At 50.3% G+C, this 25,664-nt stretch overlaps 1 protein-coding gene across 23 annotated transcripts in view; it reads right to left on the bottom strand.

The window, feature by feature from the left end:
- Positions 1-25,664, bottom strand: part of NRXN3 (neurexin 3) — a 2,233,908-nt gene that overhangs the window by 2,028,194 nt on the left and 180,050 nt on the right. For all 23 annotated transcript variants that reach the window (XR_015299916.1, XR_015299918.1, XR_015299917.1 and 20 more), the window contains exon 2: positions 14,079-15,226. Coding sequence is in view for 18 of the 23 variants with exons in the window: in XM_086937585.1 (XP_086793711.1) it covers positions 14,079-14,787 (709 nt within the window). In the remaining 5 variants the exon portion in view is untranslated. The remainder of the gene's footprint in view (positions 1-14,078; positions 15,227-25,664) is intronic.

The raw sequence follows: 25,664 nt of genomic DNA, 5'->3' as shown, positions 1-25,664 counted from the left end.
CCCGTGTCCCAGAGCCTTAACTGAGCCGCCTCTCCTCCCCGAGCTCCTCACTTCACCGCCGCTCCTCCTCGTCATCACGTATGTTGCGGCCAGCGCTACGTCGGGGCCGTCAGCTTCGCGGCCGGCTCTACTTTCAGGGCACTACTTTTTTTTTAAGGTATATTTTTAAATTTACGTTTTATTTTTATTTTCTATAGCCTATGTCCATCTGCACACCCTGAGGATTACAACAATGTATTGGGTGTGTGGATTGGCGCTGTGGTTCCCGAGTTTACCTTGCCAAAAGGTTTGTGTTCTCTCTTTATAATAGTAGTATAGATTTGAAGAACAAAATGGGACTAGTTATACCTTAGTTGCATCACATTAGATTTGTTTCTCTGCTTCACAAATCAATTCAGTCTGTAGAATGAACATGCGGATCCTTTATTAGTTGCATATGTTTTAAGTAACAACTTTTATTCCAGGGGGTCAAAAAATAATTTGCCACGAAAATCCACAACATGTGACAGGTCTCAGGGCTCTGTGGAGCTCTAGCTGCTCAATATAAGTATAGAAGTCTTTTGTTTGTACGTTTCCAGTGTCAATAGAATCAATTAACTTAACCAGTCGAACAAGAGTGTTTCAGAGTACAAGATCACAGTGTGTCAGCTGGGAGCTGGGAATCAGGAGCAGAACTCATGACTCTAAATATTCACGCCTTAGTGGATGTATGGATCTAAGTTGATATAAATACCACATTAACAGAGTTGACATATTTGATCCAAAGAACTGGAATATGGTTATCACACCTAGTCCCTATGTAAAGCCCTCACTCGCTGTTCTGTTCCAAGACGCCAAAGCTCTCCGTACTGTTTTTGCCCTGGTCTCAGGTGATGTTTCCGTATGCGCTGCCTCGGCACGGGTCTCAGGTGCTGGGTGTGTCCAGCCCACACTTTCACTGTCTTAGAATGGTCCCTCGAGTTACCTTCTGGTTCTATGTGACATCCAGTAATCTGTGCCATGATGTCAGTCAGAGGGTCGGTGTAGCATCCTTAGATCTGTGCATACGGGCGGCTCCTCTGCAATGGCGGAGGAGCATCGCCCAACTGTTATGTTATGTTATGTTATGTTATGCAGGGGTTTTGTATAGCGTACGGCTACTCGGAAGAGTGTCCCGACGCTTTGGATTGCACACTAATCTCATAACACAACAGGGAAAATAAGAAACAGAGATAAAAAGAAACCTAATAGGGACCGAAACTAAGAGGAAAAGAGCCAGGTTTTAAGCCCTTTCCGAAAGGCCAACAAATTAGGAATGCTGCGCAGGGACACAGGCAGTTTATTCCATAACTGAGGCGCTAGCAGTTTAAAAGAACGGCCTCCGATGCGGGCTCTCTTCACACGAGGAACCGCCGCAAGAAACAGGGCTTCAGACCTGAGCGACCTGGCAGGCAAATAAAAGGCCAGCCTCTTCTGCAGATATTTTTCTCCGGAGGCGTGCAAGGCTTTGTGCGCCAGAGTAAGCGTTTTAAAAATTATCCGCTTCCGGACAGGGAGCCAGTGCAGAGCCTCCAGAAGACCCGAGGCTCTGGCACGGCGAGATAGTCCAAAGATGGCCCGTGCTGCCGAATTCTGGACAACCTGTAACCGTTGGAGCAGATACTCTGGCAAGCCGAGATAAAGGACGTTGGAATAGTCAATTCTCGAGCCTATAATCGCCTGCACCGTGATCTTCCTATGTTCCTCCGATAACAGGGGAAGGAACTTACGTAGCATCCGGAGTAGGCCAAAGCAGGTACCAGTGAGACCGATTACCTGTGAACGTAGTGAGAGGCCCTTATCAATCTTAATCCCAAGGTTTTTAGCCACCTGGGACGAACTTGCTGGTGGAAACATGTTCTCAGGCCACCACACTTTCCAGTCCGGATCCGAACTGCACCCAAAAAAGAGGACCTCGGATTTATCCGAGTTGCACTTGAGGCTGTTATGATGGAACCATTGAAACACAGCCTCAAGGCAACCCTGGATCCTACCTCCATCGAAGTCCGCATCCCTCTCACAGGTGAAGAGGAGCTGGGTGTCATCGGCATAAGAAACGATCTGGGCCCCGAAAGACTCCGCCAATGCCGCCAGAGGGGTCATGAAGATGTTAAATAGAGTTGGACTCAGGACAGAGCCCTGAGGAACTCCGACACCCAATGGCGACATCTCGGCGGAGCAAGCAGAAGCCCAGACCGTTTGTCGACGGCCTGCCAGGAAAGATCGAAACCACTGCAGCACCGTCCCTCGGAGACCAGCCTCTGAGAGTCTTGCAAGAAGACCCTCATGAGGGACGGTGTCGAAGGCCGCCGACAGATCTAGCATCACCAGCATCGCTCTCCCGCCCGAATCCAGCACCTCCTTAATCGCCTCCGAGACTTCCAGGAGGGCTGTTTCGGTGCTAAGATTGGCGCGGAAACCCGACTGGGTAGGGTGCAGTAGGTCGTGGGACTCCAGGTAATCGGCAAGCACCTTATGGACATGCTTTTCAATGACCTTCGCAAAAGCCGGCAGGAGCGAAATAGGTCTATAATTCGCCAACACCTCCACATCTAGGCCAGGCTTTTTAAGCAGGGGAATGATCATGGCCTGCTTCCAGGCCTGGGGAACCACACCCTGTGCAAGAGAACAATTCAACAGGGGGTTCACGAGGGGATTAATGACAGCTGCCATTTTCGCCAAAAATTTTGCCGGACAGGCATCCCGAGGGGAACCTGATTTAAGCCCAGCCATCAGGTCAAGTGAGGCGGTCAGCGAGAGAGGAGGGAAAGCTGCCAAGGCCACACCTGCGTTAAGTCGGGTAGCAGCGGTATTCTCCACCCGACCCGGTATCTCAGGCTCCAGCACCTGGAAGGAGTCCTGGATCCGCTGGATCTTAGAGGTGAAAAAGTCCGCAATCGCCCTGACCCAAGGCGCAGGAGGGGGAGTCTGGGTTGGTACTGCGCGAGACGTTGTAAACTCCCGCACAACGGCGAAAAGCTCCTTACAGGAATTGGAGGCAGCTTCAATTTTTCTCGCGAAATAAGCCTTCTTCTCCGCGAGGATGTTCCGGTGGTAAGCTTTCGCCACAGACCTATAGGCGAGTTTCGCCGTCGCGTCGTAATTTGCGCGCCATGCTCTTTCCGCTACCTTGCATTGGCGCCGAGAGGCCGCCAATGCTTCCGTAAACCAAGGGGCAGAAGCACCTTTTTCAGGTTTGCGGAGGGGTCTCAGAGGAGCCAGATCATTAAGTCTCTCTGAGAACCAGGCCTGCAGTCGCTCCACATCCTCCTCTAAGTTCCCTGCTAACACGAAGGGGAGGTCCGCACAAGCCTGTGCCAGCAGTTCCGGAGTAATCCGGTGAAGTGCCCTGAATCCCACGGAAGACTGCCGGGGGGCGCCGGAAGGCTTCCTAACTTCCGAGAAGTAAAATTTCACCAACCTATGGTCGGACCAAAGAACCTGGCTAGGAGCCAGCATCTCCATAGGGGTCGTAGAGAAGGTCAGATCTAAAGTATGTCCCTTCTCATGGGTCGGTCCGATATGATATGGAACCAGGCCCAGAGGGGCTGTGACCTCCAGCATTTTTATCGCATCAGCGTCCGTTACCACGTCCATATGGACGTTAAAGTCCCCGGCAACAATACAATGCTCTGCCGTGAGTAATAAAGAAGAAGTCACCGACTGGAACTCTTCAAAAAAAGAGCCCATGGGCCCTGGCGGCCGATAGACTAGGAGACCCTTCATCGATTGGTGCGGTGAAAGAACAATGGCAAAGGCAAGGGATTCGCAATCCTTGATCGCGTCCGAGGGGATGATGGTACAGGTGGCTATTTTATTTACTATTAGTGCAACCCCCCCTCCACGCCCCTTCGGCCTGTCCTGCCTGAAGATGTTATACTCGGGCGGGAGAGCAGTAGCAATATCTGGGTTGGACGCCTCGCCGAGCCACGTCTCGGTGAGCATCAGAAACAAGGGTTTTTCTGAGTCCAGCAGATCAAATATGTCCAGAGCATGCCGGCCCAGAGATCTAGTATTGAGCAGTAAGCCCAGATGTTTAGCGCTAACCGCCACCTTCTGCGGCGCCCCGCCAAGATGTTTCTGCGGGCGCCAGCCACACTCAGGGCAACAATACTTGCCCTTGTGGCGAGCAGGAAACACCGTACGGCAGGAGCCATTGATGTGTTGCAAGGAACGAAGTTCCGAACCCGAGTAGTGAAGCATAATGCTCACATGCACAAGCTACATATGGAATACAGTTGCCCAGGACTGCCCGTCGCCTCGTACGCCTCCGGGACGCTGACGGGCGCAGACGGGCAGGACTCTGGCACGACTCCGGCTAAGCGACGGCGTCCCGCTGCGCGATCCCGCTGCGCGGGAGAGGACGACTTTAAATAGGCGTCTCCCACATCCCCTCGAGCGTCGAGACACTCCAAGATGGCGCCCGCGCACACACACACTCAGCCCAACCAAAGATGGCGCCCACAAATGAAATCCGCCCCGGAACCCGGACCCGCCAAATGGCGGTGTATTTTCCAAAAATTAAGTGCAGGTAAGGGGACAGAAGCCCAGTGGAGCTGTTCATAGTCAATCACAGAAAACTAAAATGGTAATAAAACAATATTATCATTTTAGTTTTAGCCGACTTTCTAACGCGATGTCAGTGTAGGGCGGGTCAGGACCATAGCAGGAGGAGGAGTGAGGGGCACAGTAAAGTGCTCATGTTGGTTTGGCCGGCTGTCTTAGGGTGGCCAAACAGTCATGCACACTTTGGGTTGTCCAACCCAGCTGTGTTGCATAGCTGGACAATCTGCACAGACTCTCAGGCACTGTTTGAGCTGCAAACTAGGCTGCTTAGACCAATCCTGGCATTGCTTTCATGCGATGAGAGAAGCACCAGGATTGTGTGGGGAGCCGGAGGGGAGCATAGAGGAGGCAGGGTCGACAGGTACTTTTTTAAAAATCATTTACTATTCCCCCCTTCGCCCCCACTTTAGCCATGCATCAGTGGCGATGGTTTGTCCCGCATCCTCAGGTCTGTGTAGCATCTTTAGATCTGTGTCATGGTTTCGACTGCAGACTGAACAGTTTTCTCCGGTCTCCTCTCCTTACTAGTGCCAAGTGCGCTCCCCGCTAGCAGTCACTTTCCTTCCCCCAGGGTTCTGTAACTCACTTTTGGGTGTCTTACCCAGGTGCTCACACTTAGGCACCCCTAGGTCTCCGCGATCGTCAATGTCGCCGTGACTATGTTGTTTTGGCGGTTTCGCTTCTGGAACCATTATTACAAAGCAGGCCCAATGCCATTGACTGTTCGCCTCTGTCTGTGCTATAAAAAGCAGGGCTGGGAACAGTGGAGCCCAGTATTTGCACAAACTCCAGTCATGATCTGCTGGCACGGCTTCTACAGGCAGAGCGGGCACAGACTGGCAGACTGCAGACACAACACGTTTTATCTCGCACACTGTGTGTCCAGCCACCCTATCACTCAACCGAGGAAGGCCTTGAAAGGCAGATTAGCCATGAAAATGCACATGTAGATTAAATGCCTCTATTCCCTTACAGCTCAATTTGTAGCCTATAAAATAATATCTCTGGCACCTTCAAAGGGGTACTATCCCTCAGAGTACATGATCCGACATCAAACTCGGTTTGAACCTGGTCGGCTTTTTCTCAGGAGCCGCATCCGCTTTTCAATTCCAATGCATCTGCACTGACTTTCCTCAGTGCTTCTAACTCGGAAGCATCTTAAAGCACCAGACACTATGTTTCATGCTACTGACACAAGCATTCAGTGTACTTTTACTTTGAAAATTCCACTTTTCTTCTCCATTTACTTCTACAACCAAGACCTCATCAAGAGTTGCGGGTCACATGAAATAGGTTTTCCACCAAAATGTGTCTGCGTTGTCTAGTCAACTTGGTCTCAACCAATGGCAGTGAGGAGAGGACAGATGAGCTCACACACAAGGTCATGTGAAGTCCATACTTCACCGAAGCATGCCTGCTCAAACCAGTGCCTCAACCAATGCCTGCTCTCAGGGGTCATATGAAGGTTATGGAGGATCCAGGCTTCAGAGACTGAATTTTAAACCTCGGGCAGGGGTCACTTGAGCTAGATGCTTCATTAAAGAATATCTGCAATATAGGAATCAAAAACAAATACTCTCAGATACACGCCTAACGTAATAAAGGAATACTCAAATTACAAAATTCTGAGATCAAATGCTTGTATTGCGTAATTTACAACTGAATACATGCAGTATACGTCTAAATTACTTCATTCCAAAATGACATACAATTCATGATAAGACTGTTAGAAGAGCAAAAAAAGTGACTTTGAGTGAAGAGTGCTCAATGAGTGAAAGAATATACAGTGCAAGGGGATTTCCTTTATACAAATATATACAAGTGTTTCATTGGTCAGATACTAATTTTCAACCAAGGAGTCCTAGTGTTTCTATTGGAATTCTGGTAATTCTGAACCTATGATATGCGTCGATGTTTTGACCCTCTTGCGCCCCAGTAGGAGGTTGCGGCGGGTTTTTTTCTAGACAGGAATACAGAACACAGTTTGTGGGGAACCTTAGCCTGAGTCCGTGCTGCGCAATGGCCAGTTGTATCTGGATGATGAATCTGGAATCAGTCAAGTGGGGCGGAGGTGCAACGTCCCTCCTGCCAACTGCTTGAGTCCGCTACGGACAGTCTTTTCTTGATTCGTATGTCATTTTTTAATGAAGTATTTCAGCTGTATACTGAATGTATTCAGTTATAAATTATGCAATACAAGCATTTGATCTCAGAGTTTTGTAATTTGAGTATTCCTTTATTACGTTAGGCGTGTATCAGAGAGTATTTGTTTTTGATTGGAATTGTCAGCAATTACAAAGCAATGTGTCTTACCCAACAGAACCAATTTTTTCTTAAACATTAATTACCCAGGTTCTGAGGGACACAGGGGGACCCCTTTTTCTTTAAATATACTGCTTAACATAGGAACTCAAAAAACGCCTACTCTGAGAGGCCCTTTGAGGTAATGCAAGGTCCATGTTTCTCAAGAGTGTGTCTACTCTGGCTAGGACCTTAACCAATGCCGGCTGCGAGCAGTCAGATGATGTCCCACAAGGCCACTTGAGGTCCACGCTTCACCAAAGCATTTCTGCCCAGCCTAGGACTTCAACTAACTACTCCTCTGGGAGGTCACTTTAGCACCATGTGTGAATGCTGCACCCATGTCTATACAGGCGTCAGTGCAGCAGGAAGAGGAGACGCACTTTCCCTTCCACCCTCCTCGTCTCCTTGCGCCAACTGTACCACTGCCCAGCTGGCTCCAGAACAATGTAACTCCCATCCCCTGCAGCACAGAACACACAATCTGCCTTCCAAGCCCATGGTCAGCACTAAAAAGAAACAACTTACACATGGAGAGAAAGCAGCAATTTGCAGACATTTCTGGTGTATGACTTTGTGTGAATCCATTGGTGAATATGTGCAGGTGTGCAAACATGCATGGGTGCATTTGTTTGTCTGTAAGGGTCTAAATAGTGCAAAGCAGCATCTGCTTGAAAACAGACTCCACAAGGGGAACACAGAGCTGTTGTTTTGTTTATAATAAAAGCACTTGTATTAAGTCAGAATTACCTAAATAATTTAATGAATGGGCCCTCTAAACGGAAGAGCAGTTTCTAATATTATCTTTTGACCAATGTAATGATTGCCCTTCACTCTCCCACGACCCACTGACTGCCTCCCATCCAACCACTCTTGTTCAATTCTCAGGCATTTTAGCGTTGGCGCACAGACGTCTGCAGTGAAGGACTGTGGGAGAAGGCACATACTTACACCCAAGTCAGCATTGCTGCCGCGCAGACAGCAACAAGGTATGTTTAATGTTTTAATGCACTCGTTTGCCTGCTAAAACAAAATACATGAACACATGAAACCAAGCAAAACATTTGTTACCCTTCGAAAAATAAAAGGAGGCGAGAAGGAAGAAAAAATTAGAGATATACATTTGTGCAAGACAGTCAGAAGCTGTGGGAATCAAAGGAAGGCTAGAGAAAATCCACAGGTAATTTAGTTTCTATAGAAGGATACCTGCTAAGAAATCTCGGAGAGGTTAAAAGGTCTCCACCCAGGTTTGTGATGTGGAGGACCCACCTTACCTTTAGTTACCTGGGTTCACTGGGTGGAGCAAGGGGGGGAAGGCCTGAACTCACCTCTTTGCTCCGCTTAAAAAGCAACAAAAGGGGTCATTCTCAGGCAGCAGCATCTTCCACTCTCTTCCTCTCACTTAACATCTGTAGAGAACCTAGTGCAAGCTTAAGGCAGGAAAGGCGGAGAAAAACATTCAGGTCAGAAGTCCTAGGACAGAGAACATCAGCGACATGGCCAATCAGGCCTCCACGTACAATGCTTTTATCTCAGCTTTTAAGGAATGGGATGTCCCTATGATTCCACTCCACTGCAGGTCTTTAAAGCTTGCAATATCAGTGCCTTCTCAGAACAGAAGTCCAGGACTTGAAGATGCTAAACAGGGTTTGCAATTCCAGCAACGCAGTGTTATGGAAATTCAAGCTCCGGGACATGACTACCATCCTAACTAATACGGAGAACCACTGGCAGGGGCAGAGATGGGCTGTTACCATCTGCAACGATGATTTCTACACTGATATATGTCTGCTCACTCAGACCTAGCATGGTCGGCTAAGGTATGATTAGGCTCCATGATAGTGGTCCAATCTCAGATGCCTCCACTCTCTGCTGGTAAGGTCCTGCATTGGTATTAATTAGCACTTGTATACCACACTATCAATCTTTAGGATGGCATCGCAGTATCTTTCGGTCGTACACGTATGGCTTTCATCAGAAGGTAATGCTCAACTGGAGATGATGAAGCAATGTAATCTCTTGCACTTAAGTGCCTGCGCCTAAAGCCCTAGAGGGAAGATGAGACACAGACCTGTTCAACATTGGCACTAGATGAGAGTAAAGGTGAACCTTCAGGGGATCTGTTCATGAAGCTTCTGTAGGAGTCAGGAAGTGATGGGGCTTGTTTACATTTGTACATGGGCACCAATCATCCAGCCTCTTGGATCAGACAAGCAAATGTTTGCTCAGGATTTTGCAGACAGTAAACATTTTATGTCTGGTATCCCTCTGTTAAAGGAATACTTTCCCACAGGGAACTGAGCATGTCCCTGATTTTAGAGGAACACTGGCCGAACCATGTGCATTTATTACTGTATAAAAGACCGATACTCTTTTTGTTCCTATAGGTATTTCAGTGTCTGACACTTTTTTTCCCAGGATACTTTTTAGGCAATCAACTTTACACCGTTGCACAAATTACTAGCATATCCCCGTTTTCAGTGGGATATTTGCCTGTGGCTACCATCGATGCCTGTGTGGTTAAATAAGCATTGGCCCGTAGACAACGGCAGAGATCTTAGTTTGCAGGTGAACATTAGTAGGTTGATGTGGGTGGTCCCTTATGTCGATTAAACTTGGCAGACCACTGAATGTGAATTTCTTAATTGCCAGGTGAGCCTTTGTCCACAGGTTTCCTATTTTGTTGTCCAATAGGATACTGTGGACGTGTCTGATTTTAGAAGCAATCAGACACACAGTCTACAAGGTACTCAGCTATCGCAGAACAACCATCAACAGTCGCCAACTCAGTCAGCGGCAGCCCTGGTACATGTTGTTACATTTTCCAGGCAGGACAAGGCGCTCAGAAACTGAGGACAGACTTGCGTGGTCTTGTCTAAGCACACTGGCGTCCATCTCGCTGAGCTCACCATTTCAGGGCCATGCGCCTTTAAGGAAATGGCAGCCGCTCCAGCAATTTGTTGTAGCACAAGGGAAAATTGGTATAATTGCGGAGCGAGCGGCCACTTGTCCGTATCCCGGAGCGTGGCACAAACCCAGGAAAAGTCTCCCTCCCTCGCTCTGTAATCAGAAAGCAAGAAGAGGCCAATTATCATCGTATTCATACAGCGCTCGGCGGCTCTGGGGAGCCCAGACCCTGTACACATCTCTTGTCTATGCACAACAGTTTACAAGGCAGATCTATGCTTCTCTTCTAGGGGATCTTTTAGGGAGGCGGGCAGAGTCAACCGTGTTGAGGTTCTAACTCCAAATCCTAGGATCTCCGCATCAGGTCTTTAGAGACATACTTAGTTGGGGCAGCTGGGACGCTACATGCGCCTCCCACAACGTGTTCAGCCTAATAGTTACAACAGGCAGTTAATGCACCTTGGAATAAATAATGAATAGAGCCTTTCAGATGACCGTGGCACAGATTTCCAAACAATGCTGCTTGAATGGCTAGTTTGACAATAATATTATGGCGAGGAACAAAAATGTCAGCATCTCTCGAACTTGTCATCTGCATGCATTTTGGCTTGCTTGCATGGGACTGCAGTGCCTAATGTTTTTTAATTCAGTTTTTTGTCTCAGTTCCACAAGCCTGGGTGTTAATGTCTTAGGATTCACATTTCTGGATTTAAGATTCACCTTCCCAAGACCAGTCGGTTCAATCTAGCTGGAAGCTCATGACAAGAGTGCCCAGAAGGGCGATGTGTCCATCTGGCCCATTCATAGAGGATCTATTTGTCCATAACCAGTTCCTCTTACCAGCCTTCCCATAAAAGAGATACAGACCGGGCCATCTTTCTGGTACGGGCTGCAGTGCAAGTTTGCCGATCCGCAAACAATACACAGACATTATTTATATATCTCAGATTGCTGCTTCAGAATCAAATTCCCAATCGAGATATAAATGCAATGCAACTTGCTATAAGCATCATTTACCAGCACTGGTTGATCACTACAGTACAGGAACAGAAATGGACAAGCCCAAGGCCACATAGAATGCACTTTTAAGACGGGAAACTCAAACCATGTGTTCTATTTCCACACAAGATGCTGGAATTCAGAACACTCAAAAAAACTCTACTTAAGACTGGTGATTGTGCAAAACCATTTACGCACAAATGGATTCAGATTCAAAGGTTTTGCTACAGATATCAATCCAATTTCAGGCACTAATTAATTCATAAACCTCCTTTGGGAATATTTGCAAAAATCCCATTTGAAACAAAAATCCAGAAACGAAGGCAAGTTTACATGGCCCCCAGGATGGTATTGTCGTAGGTAGTGGCAATTCTTCCCACCCCTGAATCTTTCTCCCAGGCGACTCCCCACTCTTGAAACTTCAAACCAAATGATTGTTGTACTTCCATTTCCCACTAAACATTCTCCTGTTGCAGGGAAGAAGAACATTAAATCTCTCTGCAATATAATTTGGAGTTCCCATTTAAAAAGTGAAAGAAACATATGAGTGAAATATGGATATTTGTGCTAATTTTGGGCATGGCAATTTAAGATCTAGATTCTGACAACTGGATCATTCGGCCTGAAATTAAGGGGGTGTCTAGAAAAGAAGAGAAACAGACCCAGAATTCATGCCCATTTGACAGGTAGGACTCACAAAGGTGTCAATTGTCTTCCTGAATCCATCTCAGATGGTTAAGAGGATATTAATTATGGTCTTTTGAACAAGAGAACTATAAGCAAGGATGATCACCTCATGTAACCCCACGGTGGTTTGAATAGCAGGATCGCCTGCCATGAAAGCCTTCCGGTTCCCTCCGGCCGCCGGAACTGAGAACAGAGACTCTGCAGGACAAGACTGCGGATAAGTGGAGCTCTCAACAGCCGCTTTTACCATCTCCAGTCCCAAACCACCAATCAATACCTGCATTATGGCCTGCGAGCTGCCAAGAAGAGCTGTTATTAAGAGCGGTACATGCCGCTTGCATCAAATCTGCGTCGACTGGCCTCCATCTTCTCTTAACAGGAGAGGAGGGGCACCTCAAAGTGTTGGGTAGAAGGAACTCAATCATTTGAAGTGAGGGCAGCTGAGGGGTCTCAACAGAGAAATAGAGAAAGGCAGGTCATGCCTGGAGAAACTATACCCCCTCCATCCTGCAGCATGAACTGCTCTCACTCCAGAGGTCAGTTTTTAAAGCTATATCTGGTTTTCAAGATTGCCTCTTAGTGATTTCTGGGAAATGTGGTCCTCTATTTCTAGACTGATTAGCACATGTGCAAATCTCACCACAACACTGAGATGGGTATGTAAATATCAAGACTGCTCCATCTCATCTGGAGATAATGTTTGGGATTTTCCAGGCTTGAGTGCAAATAAAATCTTAGATTTCATTTGATACATGGAAGAGGATATTCCGCAGACAATACGTGCCATGCTCACTAATGACACTTGATCATGATATCCTGAAGCCCCACAGAAGTGATTACTCCCACCATCACCACCACTTTCCCACACGCTAGGGCTCGGACAGTTGCCCTCCCACACAGAAGTGCCTTTATAGAGTTATCAGTGTAGCTCTCCCATCTGCATGCCTCTGCAACTGACACGTGGGGTTGGCTTTGCTTAGAGAAGCTATTCTCACTGGCATCAACCTGTTGTGGCACCTAAAGTACAACACCTTCCGCACACATGATTGGTCCAGGACAGACACCTATGCACAGAAAGGATGTAGGCTTTTAACATACCCTACTAAAAGGCCTTCAACAATAACAGTGCAGGGCTCTAAGTGAATAGCTCATTGTCCAACAAAGAGTGTGGGTGCAGAAATGCAAATGTTCTTTTTTTAACAGTACAGGCACTTATGAACCCTGTATACATATTTAGCAGACAGGTCCTGCTTCCCTACAGGATGCTATGGAGCCTGTAAATAACCAATGTGTTTCATCATTGCATGGATTCTACTTCACCAGAGGGTACCGTGAATCTGGTAGACTAAGTATGCTCTGATCCCCATCTATGAATGATGTGCGTGCACCACTGCAAGATTCTGCTTCACGAGAGGATGCTAGGAACTGTGTAACTAAAGGAGTGTGCACTAGTGAATGCTCCAGATCCACTCGATGATACTCTGAACTCTCTACATATATGTACATTACTCCTGGTTGCCAGGTAGATGCTATGAACTGTGCACATGAAGGATGTGTGGCCCAGAGCATGACTGCTGTACCACCAAGGCCCTCTAAATGTAAATAGTGTTTGCACCAGTGCATGAGTTTTGCACTGATAATGCTATGATCCCTGTGAATAAAGGAGGTCGCTTCAGATGTGTATGACGTGTATGACTCGGGTTCTGCTCCAGGACAGATTATGATGAACCCGGTCCTACTCCAGTACAGAATATTCTGAACCCTGTATATAAAGAAATGTGTCTCAACTTGTGCAATACTCCCTCAGAGGATGTTATGAACATGCCTGCTGCTCCCCAAGAGGATGCAATAAACCCAGCACATAAATGGTGCGTCTCTTCTTTGGTTTTGCTGGCATTTCACCAGAGGATCTCATGAACTCTGCACATGGAGTACAGATGCACCAGTGCATGACTCCTGCTCTTTAAAAGGATGCCTTGGAAATGACATAGTCAAGTTTTGTTATCTAAATCAGTCCTAAGACCATCGAAGAGATCAACCATGACCTCATCCCCTTGCTTATGCACCAACATTTGCAATCCTAATCTTAATGTGGCCTAAGAATTGATACCTGGGATGTTATTACTGGTATTTGGAGATGCTTCCAGTTGTTTGTGGAACCCCTGGATAATGGAGATCAGGTCACGTTCCCACGATGCCCTTTGGTCATGGACGGAGAAGTGCTGTGTAGAGTGGTGAAGTGATAGGGTACAGCAATAACTGTTAGGGTATAAGCCATCTAAGAACCCATTTGGTTTCTCTGACTTTCACCAGGCTGCAACACTGTGAGATGCTGTCTCATGTTTCTCTATGAAGCAAACAAGCAGATCTACTGGAATTCAAGGAGGTCTTTAGATAGACTACCACCTTTAAGCAACCACTAGACCCATGGGGGAGCCAGTCATTTGTCTGTTAAAGATATGTCAAGAAGGTTGTTTTGTTGTTGACTGCTCCCTTGGCTGACAAGTTTTCTAGAAATAGCATTTACCAAATTTGCTGTCGGTTAGATCACTGCAGCTAATTATCCCTGTGGGGGAAAGGACCTGAAGCCAACATCTTACCTTCTGAGCAGAATTTCCCACCGTAGCCAGTGGTCGAGCAGTCGCAGGTGGGACTCCCATCCACCAGAAAGCAGGCACCTCCATTCTCACATGGGTTCTCAGTGCACAGACCCTCCATGTCCAAGCGTACACCTTGACTTCCCAGGAGTTGCGGTTCTGAGTTCCCGTACTTGAGGTCCAGGATAAACCCCCGGTAAGGCAAGACATCCCGAACACTGCCCAGTGTCAGAGCAGCTGGCCGAATATCCAGTGGCACACCGCCCAAGAATAGGTCGCTGACGATGTTCATGTACTGGCGCTGTGGCCGCACCTCCCCTGGCTTGGCTTCACCATCGAGCACCAGGACGGTACGCAGGTGGTTACGGCTGACCATCAAGAAATGCCAGTTGCTGTCACTGACCTTCTTGTCGCTCAACACAGTGGTTTCCGCACAGTCCACACTGAACTGCAGCTGGACCCGACCATCCACCAGTGTTAGGCAAAGAAAGTCGCAGACTCCACCGTCATCGAAGTAGAGCAGCAAGCCGGCTGACACGTTGGTCTTGAACTGGAAGCTGAGGTCGCTTCGGGTACTGGCATCCCAGCGGAGGTAGCGTGCCCACTGGTTTGGTAGGCCCATGAACTCCAGGCCCAGACAGAGGCCCATGAAGTAGAAGAGCAAGAGGCACACCTTCAAGGTGACACCCAGGCACTGGAAGACGGATCCCATGATAACTCTGACTCCGCCCACAAAAGAACAGGAAGGCAAAGTCAGATACACCACACACTGCTCTCGAGTAAAAACGCAACTCCAACCAGTAAAGCTGTGGAAAATGTCCACGATTATCAAAAACAATGGCAAAATCCAAGGGGATCTCAAAGGGTTGAACTGAGAAGGTGCTTTTGGGTGAATTGTTGGTTTGATGGCACAAATGAACGCCTCGTTAATCCCAGTTCTGTCACCAAACAGGAGAGTAGTTTCCACGTCGATGACTCTTTTTTCCAGTTCCTTGCGAGTACTGATGAGGCTAGAGAGTGTGGCGCAGGGAGAGGACCTTGTAGATGATGACCTCAATTGATGCGGTGCCTTGATGACGTCCCGGCCATTCCGGTGCTGCAGTGGAGCTCAGGACAGGCTGTGCTAGGTATAAAAAAAGCTAGGAGAGGACCTGTTGAAAAAAGAGAGCGAAAGAGAGGTCAGTTGGTGGCAAATAAGAACAGTTTTTTTAAAAACACAAATCGAGGTTCAATTCTACAACATTGAGCTTTAGGCACAAGTGGCAACAGAGGCACTTTCCTGTTGCTTTTATGGCAACCTTCTGTGGTCACGGTCCGCCCCTGTGGGAGTGGATCACTGGAAGCATTGCAAGCCGTCAGGCTTACTATGCCAGCACTTTGAAACGCAACCAGCTCATTCGAAGCCGGTCAGTTATGACGTGCCGCAATCACTCTATTCCAGTACAGGAAAAACACACAGGGCTGTGAGATGAACGTCAATCCTCACCTGAAACGCACCCTACACTGAATAACCACCCACTACTGCCTGCACTGGGATGTACAGCTCTGACAATGCCAGCATTTCTAAAGTAAATGCCAGCATTTGTAAAGTGCACAACTACCTCCGGATAGGTGTCCCGGCTCTGGGGGCGGTCGGGAAGATTAACCCCTCCGCAGCGAGGGTAAATCCCCCGCTGTGCTGGGGGGCGGGGCGCGCACAGCGCCCCGTGCTCATGTCGAGCTTAGCTCGTCATGAGGCACAGTGCTCGTGTGCTCATGACGAGCTGAGATCGTCATGACCACACCTGTTTCCGTGGAACGTTCAGCACAGCAGGGGAATTATCCCTGCGTGTGAGCGTTCCACGGCTCATGACGAGCTCAGCTCGTCATGAGCACATTAGCACTGTGCCTCATGACGAGCTCAGCTCGTCATGAGCATAGAAGATGTTAAGCAAGCTATTGCCCAGAGTCACATGGTGCTGGGCTAACCTGCCGTCGGAGTCGGGGATCAAACCATGAACACTGTGGTCCGGAGTCAGGCACCCTGGACGCTCCCCTATCCCGACTTCCCACACTTTTACCCACAACCAGCTCAATCAATGCAGCTCAGCCCTGACTTGCAGCCATCCCTTCTACTTTATTATTGGAACACATACAGAGTCCTACTGATGAACCCAATCCGGACTAAAGCAACCCCTGCAAGTGCATATCAGAGAACTACGGAACGGTAAACCAAAGCAGCTCAGCACTGCTCTTGCAGCGCGGGCTTTTACAGCTCTGCCAATGCACCTCCAACCTGACCTGCAGCCAGGGTTGGTTTGGGATCTAATGTAGGGCCAGGCATATAAAAATAAGTGACCCACATTTGCGGATTGAGTCTTTTCTCAAAACACTGCTTCCGTTTTTCAAGTATTATAAAAAGAAGGAAATGGGGGTTCTTTAAAACAGGCAGGTTTTCTCAACTTCACTGCAATAACAAAAAATGCAAATGTTGCACGGATTAGTTCACAATGATGAACCACACCTGAATATAAGTGAAGCCGCTTCTGCTCAAGACCCTCTGCTCCTGCTCAAACTGTATACATTATTGGGCCAGCCCGGTGAGAGACTGAGAATGACTCCTCCTCCCCTGGGTAAAAGCGCAACTGCCTCCGGAAAGACCGCCTAAGGCACCCACTGGGCCATCTGACCAGCAGAGAGACAAGCCACCACCATGGCCATAAAAGCGGCCCACAGCTGCATCTCAGACACCAGGCCATCGCCCATTGCCCAAGGGCCTGCCTTACCAGTGGGACCCTGGCTGCAGTAGTCCTACTGTCGCTCTACTTGTACTCACAGTGCAAGCACCCAATGCTTGCAGCTCCCCTACTGTAGCTGTACTTGCACTCACAGTGCTAGCACTCAGTGCACCCCTATCCAGACTTGAAGCAGCCCGACTGCTGCGCTACTTGTACTCACAGTGCAAGCCCCCAATACACCCCAGTCTAGACGTACAGCAACCCTACTGTCGCTGTACTTGTACTCACAGTGCAAGCCCCAAAGGCACCTCAGTTCAGACTGGCAGCTACCGCACTGTCGCTGTACTTGTACTCACACTGCAAGCACCCAGTGCACCCCAATCCAGACTTGCAGCAGCCCTACTGTCCTGTACTTGTACTCACAGTGCAAGCCACAAAGGCACCTCAGTTCAGACTTGCAGCTACCGCACTGTCGCTGTACTTGTACTCACAGTGCAAGCAACCAGTGCACCCCAATCCAGACTTGCAGCAGCCCTACTGTCCTGTACTTGTACTCACAGTGCAAGCACCCAGTGCAGCCCAATCCAGACTTGCAGCAGCCCAATCCAGACTTGCAGCAGCCCTACTGTCCTGTACTTGTACTCACAGTGCAAGCCCCCAAGGCACCTCAGTTCAGACTTGCAGCAGCCCTACTGTCCTGTACTTGTACTCACAGTGCAAGCCCCCAAGGCACCTCAGTTCAGACTTGCAGCAGCCCTACTGTCCTGTACTTGTACTCACAGTGCAAGCCCCAAAGGCACCCCAGTCTAGACTTGCAGCAGCCCTACTATTGCTGTACTTGTACTCACAGTGCAAGCCCCAAAGGCACCTCAGTTCAGACTTGCGGCAGCCGTACTGTCGCTGTACTTGTACTCACAGTTCAAGCACCCAATGCTTGTAGCTCCCCTACTGTAGCTGTACTTGCACAAATGCACCCCAATCCAGACTTGAAGAAGCCCGACTGCTGCGCTACTTGTACTCACAGTGCAAGCGCCCAAGGCACCCCAGTCTAGACTTGCAGCAACCCTACTGTCCTGTACTTGAACTCACACTGCAAGCACCCAATGCACCGCAGCCCAGACTTGCAGCAGCCGTACTGTCGCTGTACTCGTACTCACAGTGCAAGCACCCAATGCACCGCAGCCCAGACTTGCAGCAGCCGTACTGTCGCTGTACTTGTACTCACAGTGCAAGCACCCAATGCACCACAGTCCAGACTTGCAGCAGCCATACTGCCGCTGTACTTGTACCACAGTGCAAGCACCCAAAGCACTGCAGGCCAGACTTGCAGCAGCCGTACTGTCGCTGTACTTGTACTCACACTGCAAGCACCCAATGCACCGCAGTCCAGACTTGCAGAAGCCCTACTGTCCTGTACTTGTACTCACAGTGCAAGCCCACAAGGCACCTCAGTTCAGACTTGCAGCAGCCGTACTGTCGCTGTACTTATACTTACAGTGCAAGCCCCCAAGGCACCACAGTTCAGACTTGCAGCAGCCGTACTGTCCTGTACTTGTACTCACAGTGCAAGCACCCAAGGCACCGCAGTCCAGACTTGCAGCAACTCTACTGTCCTGTACTTGAACTCACACTGCAAGCACCCAATGCACCGCAGCCCAGACTTGCAGCAGCCGTACTGTCGCTGTACTTGTACTCACACTGCAAGCACCCAATGCACCACAGTCCAGACTTGCAGCAGCCCTACTGTCCTGTACTTGTACTCACAGTGAGAGCCACAAATGCACCCCAATCCAGACTTGAAGCAGCCCTACTGTCCTGTACTTGTACTCACAGTGCAAGCCCCAAACGCACCCCAGTCTAGACTTGCAGCAGCCCTACTATTGCTGTACTTGTACTCACAGTACAAGCACCCAATGCACCACAGTCCAGACTTGCAGCAGCCGTACAATTGCTGTACTCGTACTCACAGTGCAAGCACCCAATGCACCGCAGTCCAGACTTGCAGCAGCCCTACTGTCCTGTACTCGTACTCACAGTGCAAGCCCCCAAGGCACCTCAGTTCAGACTGGCAGCCGCCGCACTGTCGCTGTACTTGTACTCACAGTGTGAGCCACAAATGCACCCCAATCCAGATTTGCAGCAGACGTACTGTCCTGTAGTTGTACTCACACTGCAAGCACCCAATGCACCGCAGCCCAGACTTACAGCAGCCGTACTGTCGCTGTACTTGTACTCACAGTGCAAGCACCCAATTCTTGCAGCTCCCCTACTGTAGCTGTACTTGTACTCACAGTGCAAGGCCCCAAAGCACCTCAGTTCAGACTTGCAGCTGCCGTACTGTCGCTGTACTTGTACTCCCAGTGAGAGCCACAAATGCACCCCAATCCAGACTTGCAGCAGCCCTACTGTCGCTGTACTTGTACTCACAGTGCAAGCACCCAATGCACCGCAGTCCAGACTTGCAGCAGCCCTACTGTCCTGTACTTGTACTCACAGTGCAAGCACCCAACGCACCCCAATCCAGACTTGCAGCAGCCCTACTGTCCTGTACTTGTACTGAAAGTGCAAGCCCCAAAGGCACCCCAGTCTAGACTTGCAGTAGCCCTCCTATTGCTGTACTTGTAATCACAGTACAACCACCTAATGCACCACAGTCCTTACTTGCAGCAGCCGTACAATTGCTGTACTCGTACTCACAGTGCAAGCACCAAATGCACCGCAGTCCAGACCTGCAGCAGCCGTACTGTCGCTGTACTTGTACTCACAGTGCAAGCCCCCAAGGCACCTCAGTTCAGACTTGCAGCTGCCGCACTGTCGCTGTACTTGTACTCACAGTGTGAGCCACAAATGCACCCCAATCCAGATTTGCAGCAGACGTACTGTCCTGTTGTTGTACTCACATTGCAAGCACCCAATGCACCGCAGTCCAGACCTGCAGCAGCCGTACTGTCGCTGTACTTGTACTCACAGTGCAAGCCCCCAAGGCACCTCAGTTCAGACTTGCAGCAGCCGTACTGTCGCTGTACTTGTACTCACAGTGCAAGCACCAAATTCTTGCAGCTCCCCTACTGTAGCTGTACTTGCACTCACAGTGCTAGCACGCAGTGCACCCCAATCCAGACTTGAAGCAGCCCGACTGCTGCGCTACTTGTACTCACTGTGCAAGCTCCCAAGGCACCCCAGTCTAGACTTGCAGCAACCCTACTGTCACTGTACTTGTACTCACAGTGCAAGCCCCCAAAGCACCTCAGTTCAGACTTGCAGCTGCCGTACTGTCGCTGTACTTGTACTCACAGTGAGAGCCACAAATGCACCCCAATCCAGACTTGCAGCAGCCCTACTGTCGCTGTACTTGTACTCACAGTGCAGGCACCCAATGCACCAGAGTCCAGACTTGCAGCAGCCCTATAGTCCTGTACTTGTACTCACAGTGCAAGCACCCAATGCACCGCAGCCCAGACTTGCAGCAGCCGTACTGTCGCTGTACTTTTACTCACAGTGCAAGCACCCAGCGCACCCCAATCCAGACTTGCAGCAGTCCTACTGTCCTGTACTTGTACTCACAGTGCAAGCCCCAAAGGCACCCCAGTCTAGACTTGCAGCAGCCCTACTATTGCTGTACTTGTACTCACAGTACAAGCACCCAATGCACCACAGTCCAGACTTGCAGCAGCCGTACAATTGCTGTACTCGTACTCACAGTGCAAGCCCCCAATGCACCACAGTCCAGACTTGCAGCAGCCGTACAATTGCTGTAATCTTACCCACAGTGCAAGCCCCCAAGGCACCGCAGTCCAGACTTGCAGCAGCCGTACTGCCGCTGTACTTGTACTCACAGTGCAAGCCCCCAAAGCACGGCAGTCCAGACTTGCAGCAGCCGTACAATTGCTGTACTCGTACTCACAGTGCAAGCCCCCAAGGCACCGCAGTCCAGACTTGCAGCAGCCGTACTGTCGCTGTACTTGTACTCAAAGTGCAAGCACCCAGTGCACCACAGTCCAGACTTGCAGCAGCCCTACTGTCCTGTACTTGTACTCACAGTGCAAGCACCCAGTGCACCACAGTCCAGACTTGCAGCAGCCCTACTGTCCTGTACTTGTACTCACAGTGCAAGCACCCAGTGCACCACAGTCCAGACTTGCAGCAGCCGTACTGTCGCTGTACTTGTACTCACAGTGCAAGCACCCATTGCACCACAGTCCAGACTTGCAGCAGCCCTACTGTCCTGTACTTGTACTCACAGTGCAAGCACCCAGTGCACCACAGTCCAGACTTGCAGGAGCCGTACTGCTGCTGTACTTGTACTCACAGTGCAAGCACCCAGCGCACCACAGTCCAGACTTGCAGCAGCCGTACGGCTGCTGTACTTGTACTCACAGTCAAAGCACCCAGCGCACCACAGTGCAGACTTGCAGCAGCCGTACTGTTGCTGTACTTGTACTCACAGTGCAAGCACCCAATGCACCAGAGTCCAGAATTGCAGCAGCCGTACAATTGCTGTACTTGTACTCACAGTGCAAGCACCCAATGAACCGCAGTCCAGACTTGCAGCAACCCTACTGTCCTGTACTTGTACTCAAAGTGCAAGCACCCAATGCACCCCAATCCAGACTTGCAGCAGCCCTACTGTCCTGTACTTGTACTCACAGTGCAAGCCCCAAAGGCACCCCAGTCTAGACTTGCAGCAGCCCTACTATTGCTGTACTTGTACTCACAGTACAAGCACCCAATGCACCACAGTCCAGACTTGCAGCAGCCGTACAATTGCTGTACTCGTACTCACAGTGCAAGCACCCAATGCACCGCAGTCCAGACCTGCAGCAGCCGTACTGTCGCTGTACTTGTACTCACAGTGCAAGCACCCAAGGCACCTCAGTTCAGACTTGCAGCTGCCGCACTGTTGCTGTACTTGTACTCACAGTGTGAGCCACAAATGCACCCCAATCCAGATTTGCAGCAGACGTACTGTCCTGTAGTTGTACTCTCATTGCAAGCACCCAATGCACCGCTGCCCAGACTTGCAGCAGCCGTACTGTCGCTGTACTTGTACTCACAGTGCAAGCACCAAATTCTTGCAGCTCCCCTACTGTAGCTGTACTTGCACTCACAGTGCTAGCACGCAGTGCACCCCAATCCAGACTTGAAGCAGCCCGACTGCTGCGCTACTTGTACTCACAGTGCAAGCCCCCAAGGCACCCCAGTCTAGACTTGCAGCAACCCCACTGTCACTTTACTTGTACTCACAGTGCAAGCCCCCAAAGCACCTCAGTTCAGACTTGCAGCTGCCGTACTGTCGCTGTACTTGTACTCACAGTGAGAGCCACAAATGCACCCCAATCCAGACTTGCAGCAGCCCTACTGTCACTGTACTTGTACTCACAGTGCAGGCACCCAATGCACCACAGTCCAGACTTGCAGCAGCCCTACTGTCCTGTACTTGTACTCACAGTGCAAGCACCCAATGCACCGCAGTCCAGACTTGCAGCAGCCCTACTGTCCTGTACTTGTACTCACAGTGCAAGCACCCAATGCACCGCAGCCCAGACTTGCAGCAGCCGTACTGTCGCTGTACTTTTACTCACAGTGCAAGCACCTAGCGCACCCCAATCCAGACTTGCAGCAGCCCTACTGTCCTGTACTTGTACTCACAGTGCAAGCCCCAAAGGCACCCCAGTCTAGACTTGCAGCAGCCGTACTGTCCTGTAGTTGTACTCTCATTGCAAGCACCCAATGCACCGCAGCCCAGACTTGCAGCAGCCGTACTGTCGCTGTACTTGTACTCACAGTGCAAGCACCAAATTCTTGCAGCTCCCCTACTGTAGCTGTACTTGCACTCACAGTGCTAGCACGCAGTGCACCCCAATCCAGACTTGAAGCAGCCCGACTGCTGCGCTACTTGTACTCACAGTGCAAGCCCCCAAGGCACCCCAGTCTAGACTTGCAGCAACCCCACTGTCACTTTACTTGTACTCACAGTGCAAGCCCCCAAAGCACCTCAGTTCAGACTTGCAGCTGCCGTACTGTCGCTGTACTTGTACTCACAGTGAGAGCCACAAATGCACCCCAATCCAGACTTGCAGCAGCCCTACTGTCACTGTACTTGTACTCACAGTGCAGGCACCCAATGCACCACAGTCCAGACTTGCAGCAGCCCTACTGTCCTGTACTTGTACTCACAGTGCAAGCACCCAATGCACCGCAGTCCAGACTTGCAGCAGCCCTACTGTCCTGTACTTGTACTCACAGTGCAAGCACCCAATGCACCGCAGCCCAGACTTGCAGCAGCCGTACTGTCGCTGTACTTTTACTCACAGTGCAAGCACCCAGCGCACCCCAATCCAGACTTGCAGCAGCCCTACTGTCCTGTACTTGTACTCACAGTGCAAGCCCCAAAGGGACCCCAGTCTAGACTTGCAGCAGCCCTACTATTGCTGCACTTTTACTCGCAGTACAAGCCCCCAATGCACCACAGTCCAGACTTGCAGCAGCCGTACAGTTGCTGTACTCGTACTCACAGTGCAAGCCCCCAATGCACCACAGTCCAGACTTGCAGCAGCCGTACAATTGCTGTACTCGTACTCACAGTGCAAGCCCCCAAGGCACCACAGTCCAGACTTGCAGCAGCCCTACTGTCCTGTACTTGTACTCACAGTGCAAGCACCCAAAGCACGGCAGTCCAGACTTGCAGCAGCCCTACTGTCGCTGTACTTTTACTCGCAGTACAAGCACCCAATGCACCTCAGTCCAGACTTGCAGCAGCCGTACAGTTGCTGTACTCGTACTCACAGTGCAAGCCCCCAATGCACCACAGTCCAGACTTGCAGCAGCCGTACAATTGCTGTACTCGTACTCACAGTGCAAGCCCCCAAGGCACCGCAGTCCAGACTTGCAGCAGCCCTACTGTCCTGTACTTGTACTCACAGTGCAAGCACCCAATGCACCGCAGTCCAGACTTGCAGCAGCCCTACTGTCCTGTACTTGTACTCACAGTGCAAGCACCCAGTGCACCGCAGCCCAGACTTGCAGCAGCCGTACTGTCGCTGTACTTTTACTCACAGTGCAAGCACCCAGCGCACCCCAATCCAGACTTGCAGCAGCCCTACTGTCCTGTACTTGTACTCACAGTGCAAGCCCCAAAGGCACCCCAGTCTAGACTTGCAGCAGCCCTACTATTGCTGCACTTTTACTCGCAGTACAAGCACCCAATGCACCACAGTCCAGACTTGCAGCAGCCGTACAGTTGCTGTACTCGTACTCACAGTGCAAGCCCCCAATGCACCACAGTCCAGACTTGCAGCAGCCGTACAATTGCTGTACTCGTACTCACAGTGCAAGCCCCCAAGGCACCACAGTCCAGACTTGCAGCAGCCCTACTGTCCTGTACTTGTACTCACAGTGCAAGCACCCAAAGCACGGCAGTCCAGACTTGCAGCAGCCCTACTGTCGCTGTACTTTTACTCGCAGTACAAGCACCCAATGCACCTCAGTCCAGACTTGCAGCAGCCGTACAGTTGCTGTACTCGTACTCACAGTGCAAGCCCCCAATGCACCACAGTCCAGACTTGCAGCAGCCGTACAATTGCTGTACCCGTACTCACAGTGCAAGCCCCCAAGGCACCGCAGTCCAGACTTGCAGCAGCCCTACTGTCCTGTACTTGTACTCACAGTGCAAGCACCCAAAGCACGGCAGTCCAGACTTGCAGCAGCCCTACTGTCCTGTACTTGTACTCACAGTGCATGCACCCAGTGCACCACAGTCCAGACTTGCAGCAGCCCTACTGTCCTGTACTTGTAATCACAGTGCAAGCACCCAGTGCACCACAGTCCAGACTTGCAGCAGCCGTACTGCTGCTGTACTTGTACTCACAGTGCAAGCACCCAAAGCACGACAGTCCAGACTTGCAGCAGCCCTACTGTCCTGTACTTGTACTCACAGTGCAAGCCCCCAGTGCACCACAGTCCAGACTTGCAGCAGCCCTACTGTCCTGTACTTGTACTCACAGTGCAAGCCCCCAGTGCACCACAGTCCAGACTTGCAGCAGCCCTACTGTCCTGTACTTGTACTCACAGTGCAAGCCCCCAGTGCACCACAGTCCAGACTTGCAGCAGCCCTTCTGTCCTGTACTTGTACTCACAGTGCAAGCACCCAGTGCACCACAGTCCAGACTTGCAGCAGCCGTACTGCTGCTGTACTTGTACTCACAGTCAAAGCACCCAGCGCACCACAGTCCAGACTTGCAGCAGCCATACTGCCGCTGTACTTGTACTCACAGTGCAAGCACCCAAAGCACTGCAGTCCAGACTTGCAGCAGCCGTACTGCTGCTGTACTTGTACTCACAGTGCAAGCACCCAAAGCACTGCAGTCCAGACTTGCAGCAGCCGTACTGCCGCTGTACTTGTACTCACAGTGCAAGCACCCAAAGCACTGCAGTCCAGACTTGCAGCAGCCGTACTGCCGCTGTACTTGTACTCACAGTGCAAGCACCCAAAGCACTGCAGTCCAGACTTGCAGCAGCCGTACTGCTGCTGTACTTGTACTCACAGTGCAAGCACCCAGCGCACCACAGTCCAGACTTGCAGCAGCCATACTATTGCTGTAATCGTACTCACACTGAGATCAAGCAGTTCATCTTCTTAATCCCTACTTGCACAACTCCCTACTTTTTCATTACCAGGGCACCAAGCAGTTGTCCAGCCTTGCAACCTGACCTGCAGCGCCTCCTTACGTCCCAGTACCGAAGCACCCACACATACACTCCCGCCACTACCCTAAATGAAGGCGCTCCATCGGACGCGTCCCAGCATCACTAGTTTGTGGCACTCACCCTAGACCCCCCGAAAACAGCGGGGCCGTGTCCCGCTGCTCGCATC

Source organism: Lissotriton vulgaris, chromosome 9 (assembly GCF_964263255.1).
Source record: "Lissotriton vulgaris chromosome 9, aLisVul1.2, whole genome shotgun sequence".
In the NCBI taxonomy this organism is placed as follows: Eukaryota; Metazoa; Chordata; class Amphibia; order Caudata; family Salamandridae; genus Lissotriton; species Lissotriton vulgaris.
The sequence above is the reverse complement of the archived record's forward strand: the minus strand, read 5'-3'. Positions and strand labels throughout refer to the sequence as shown.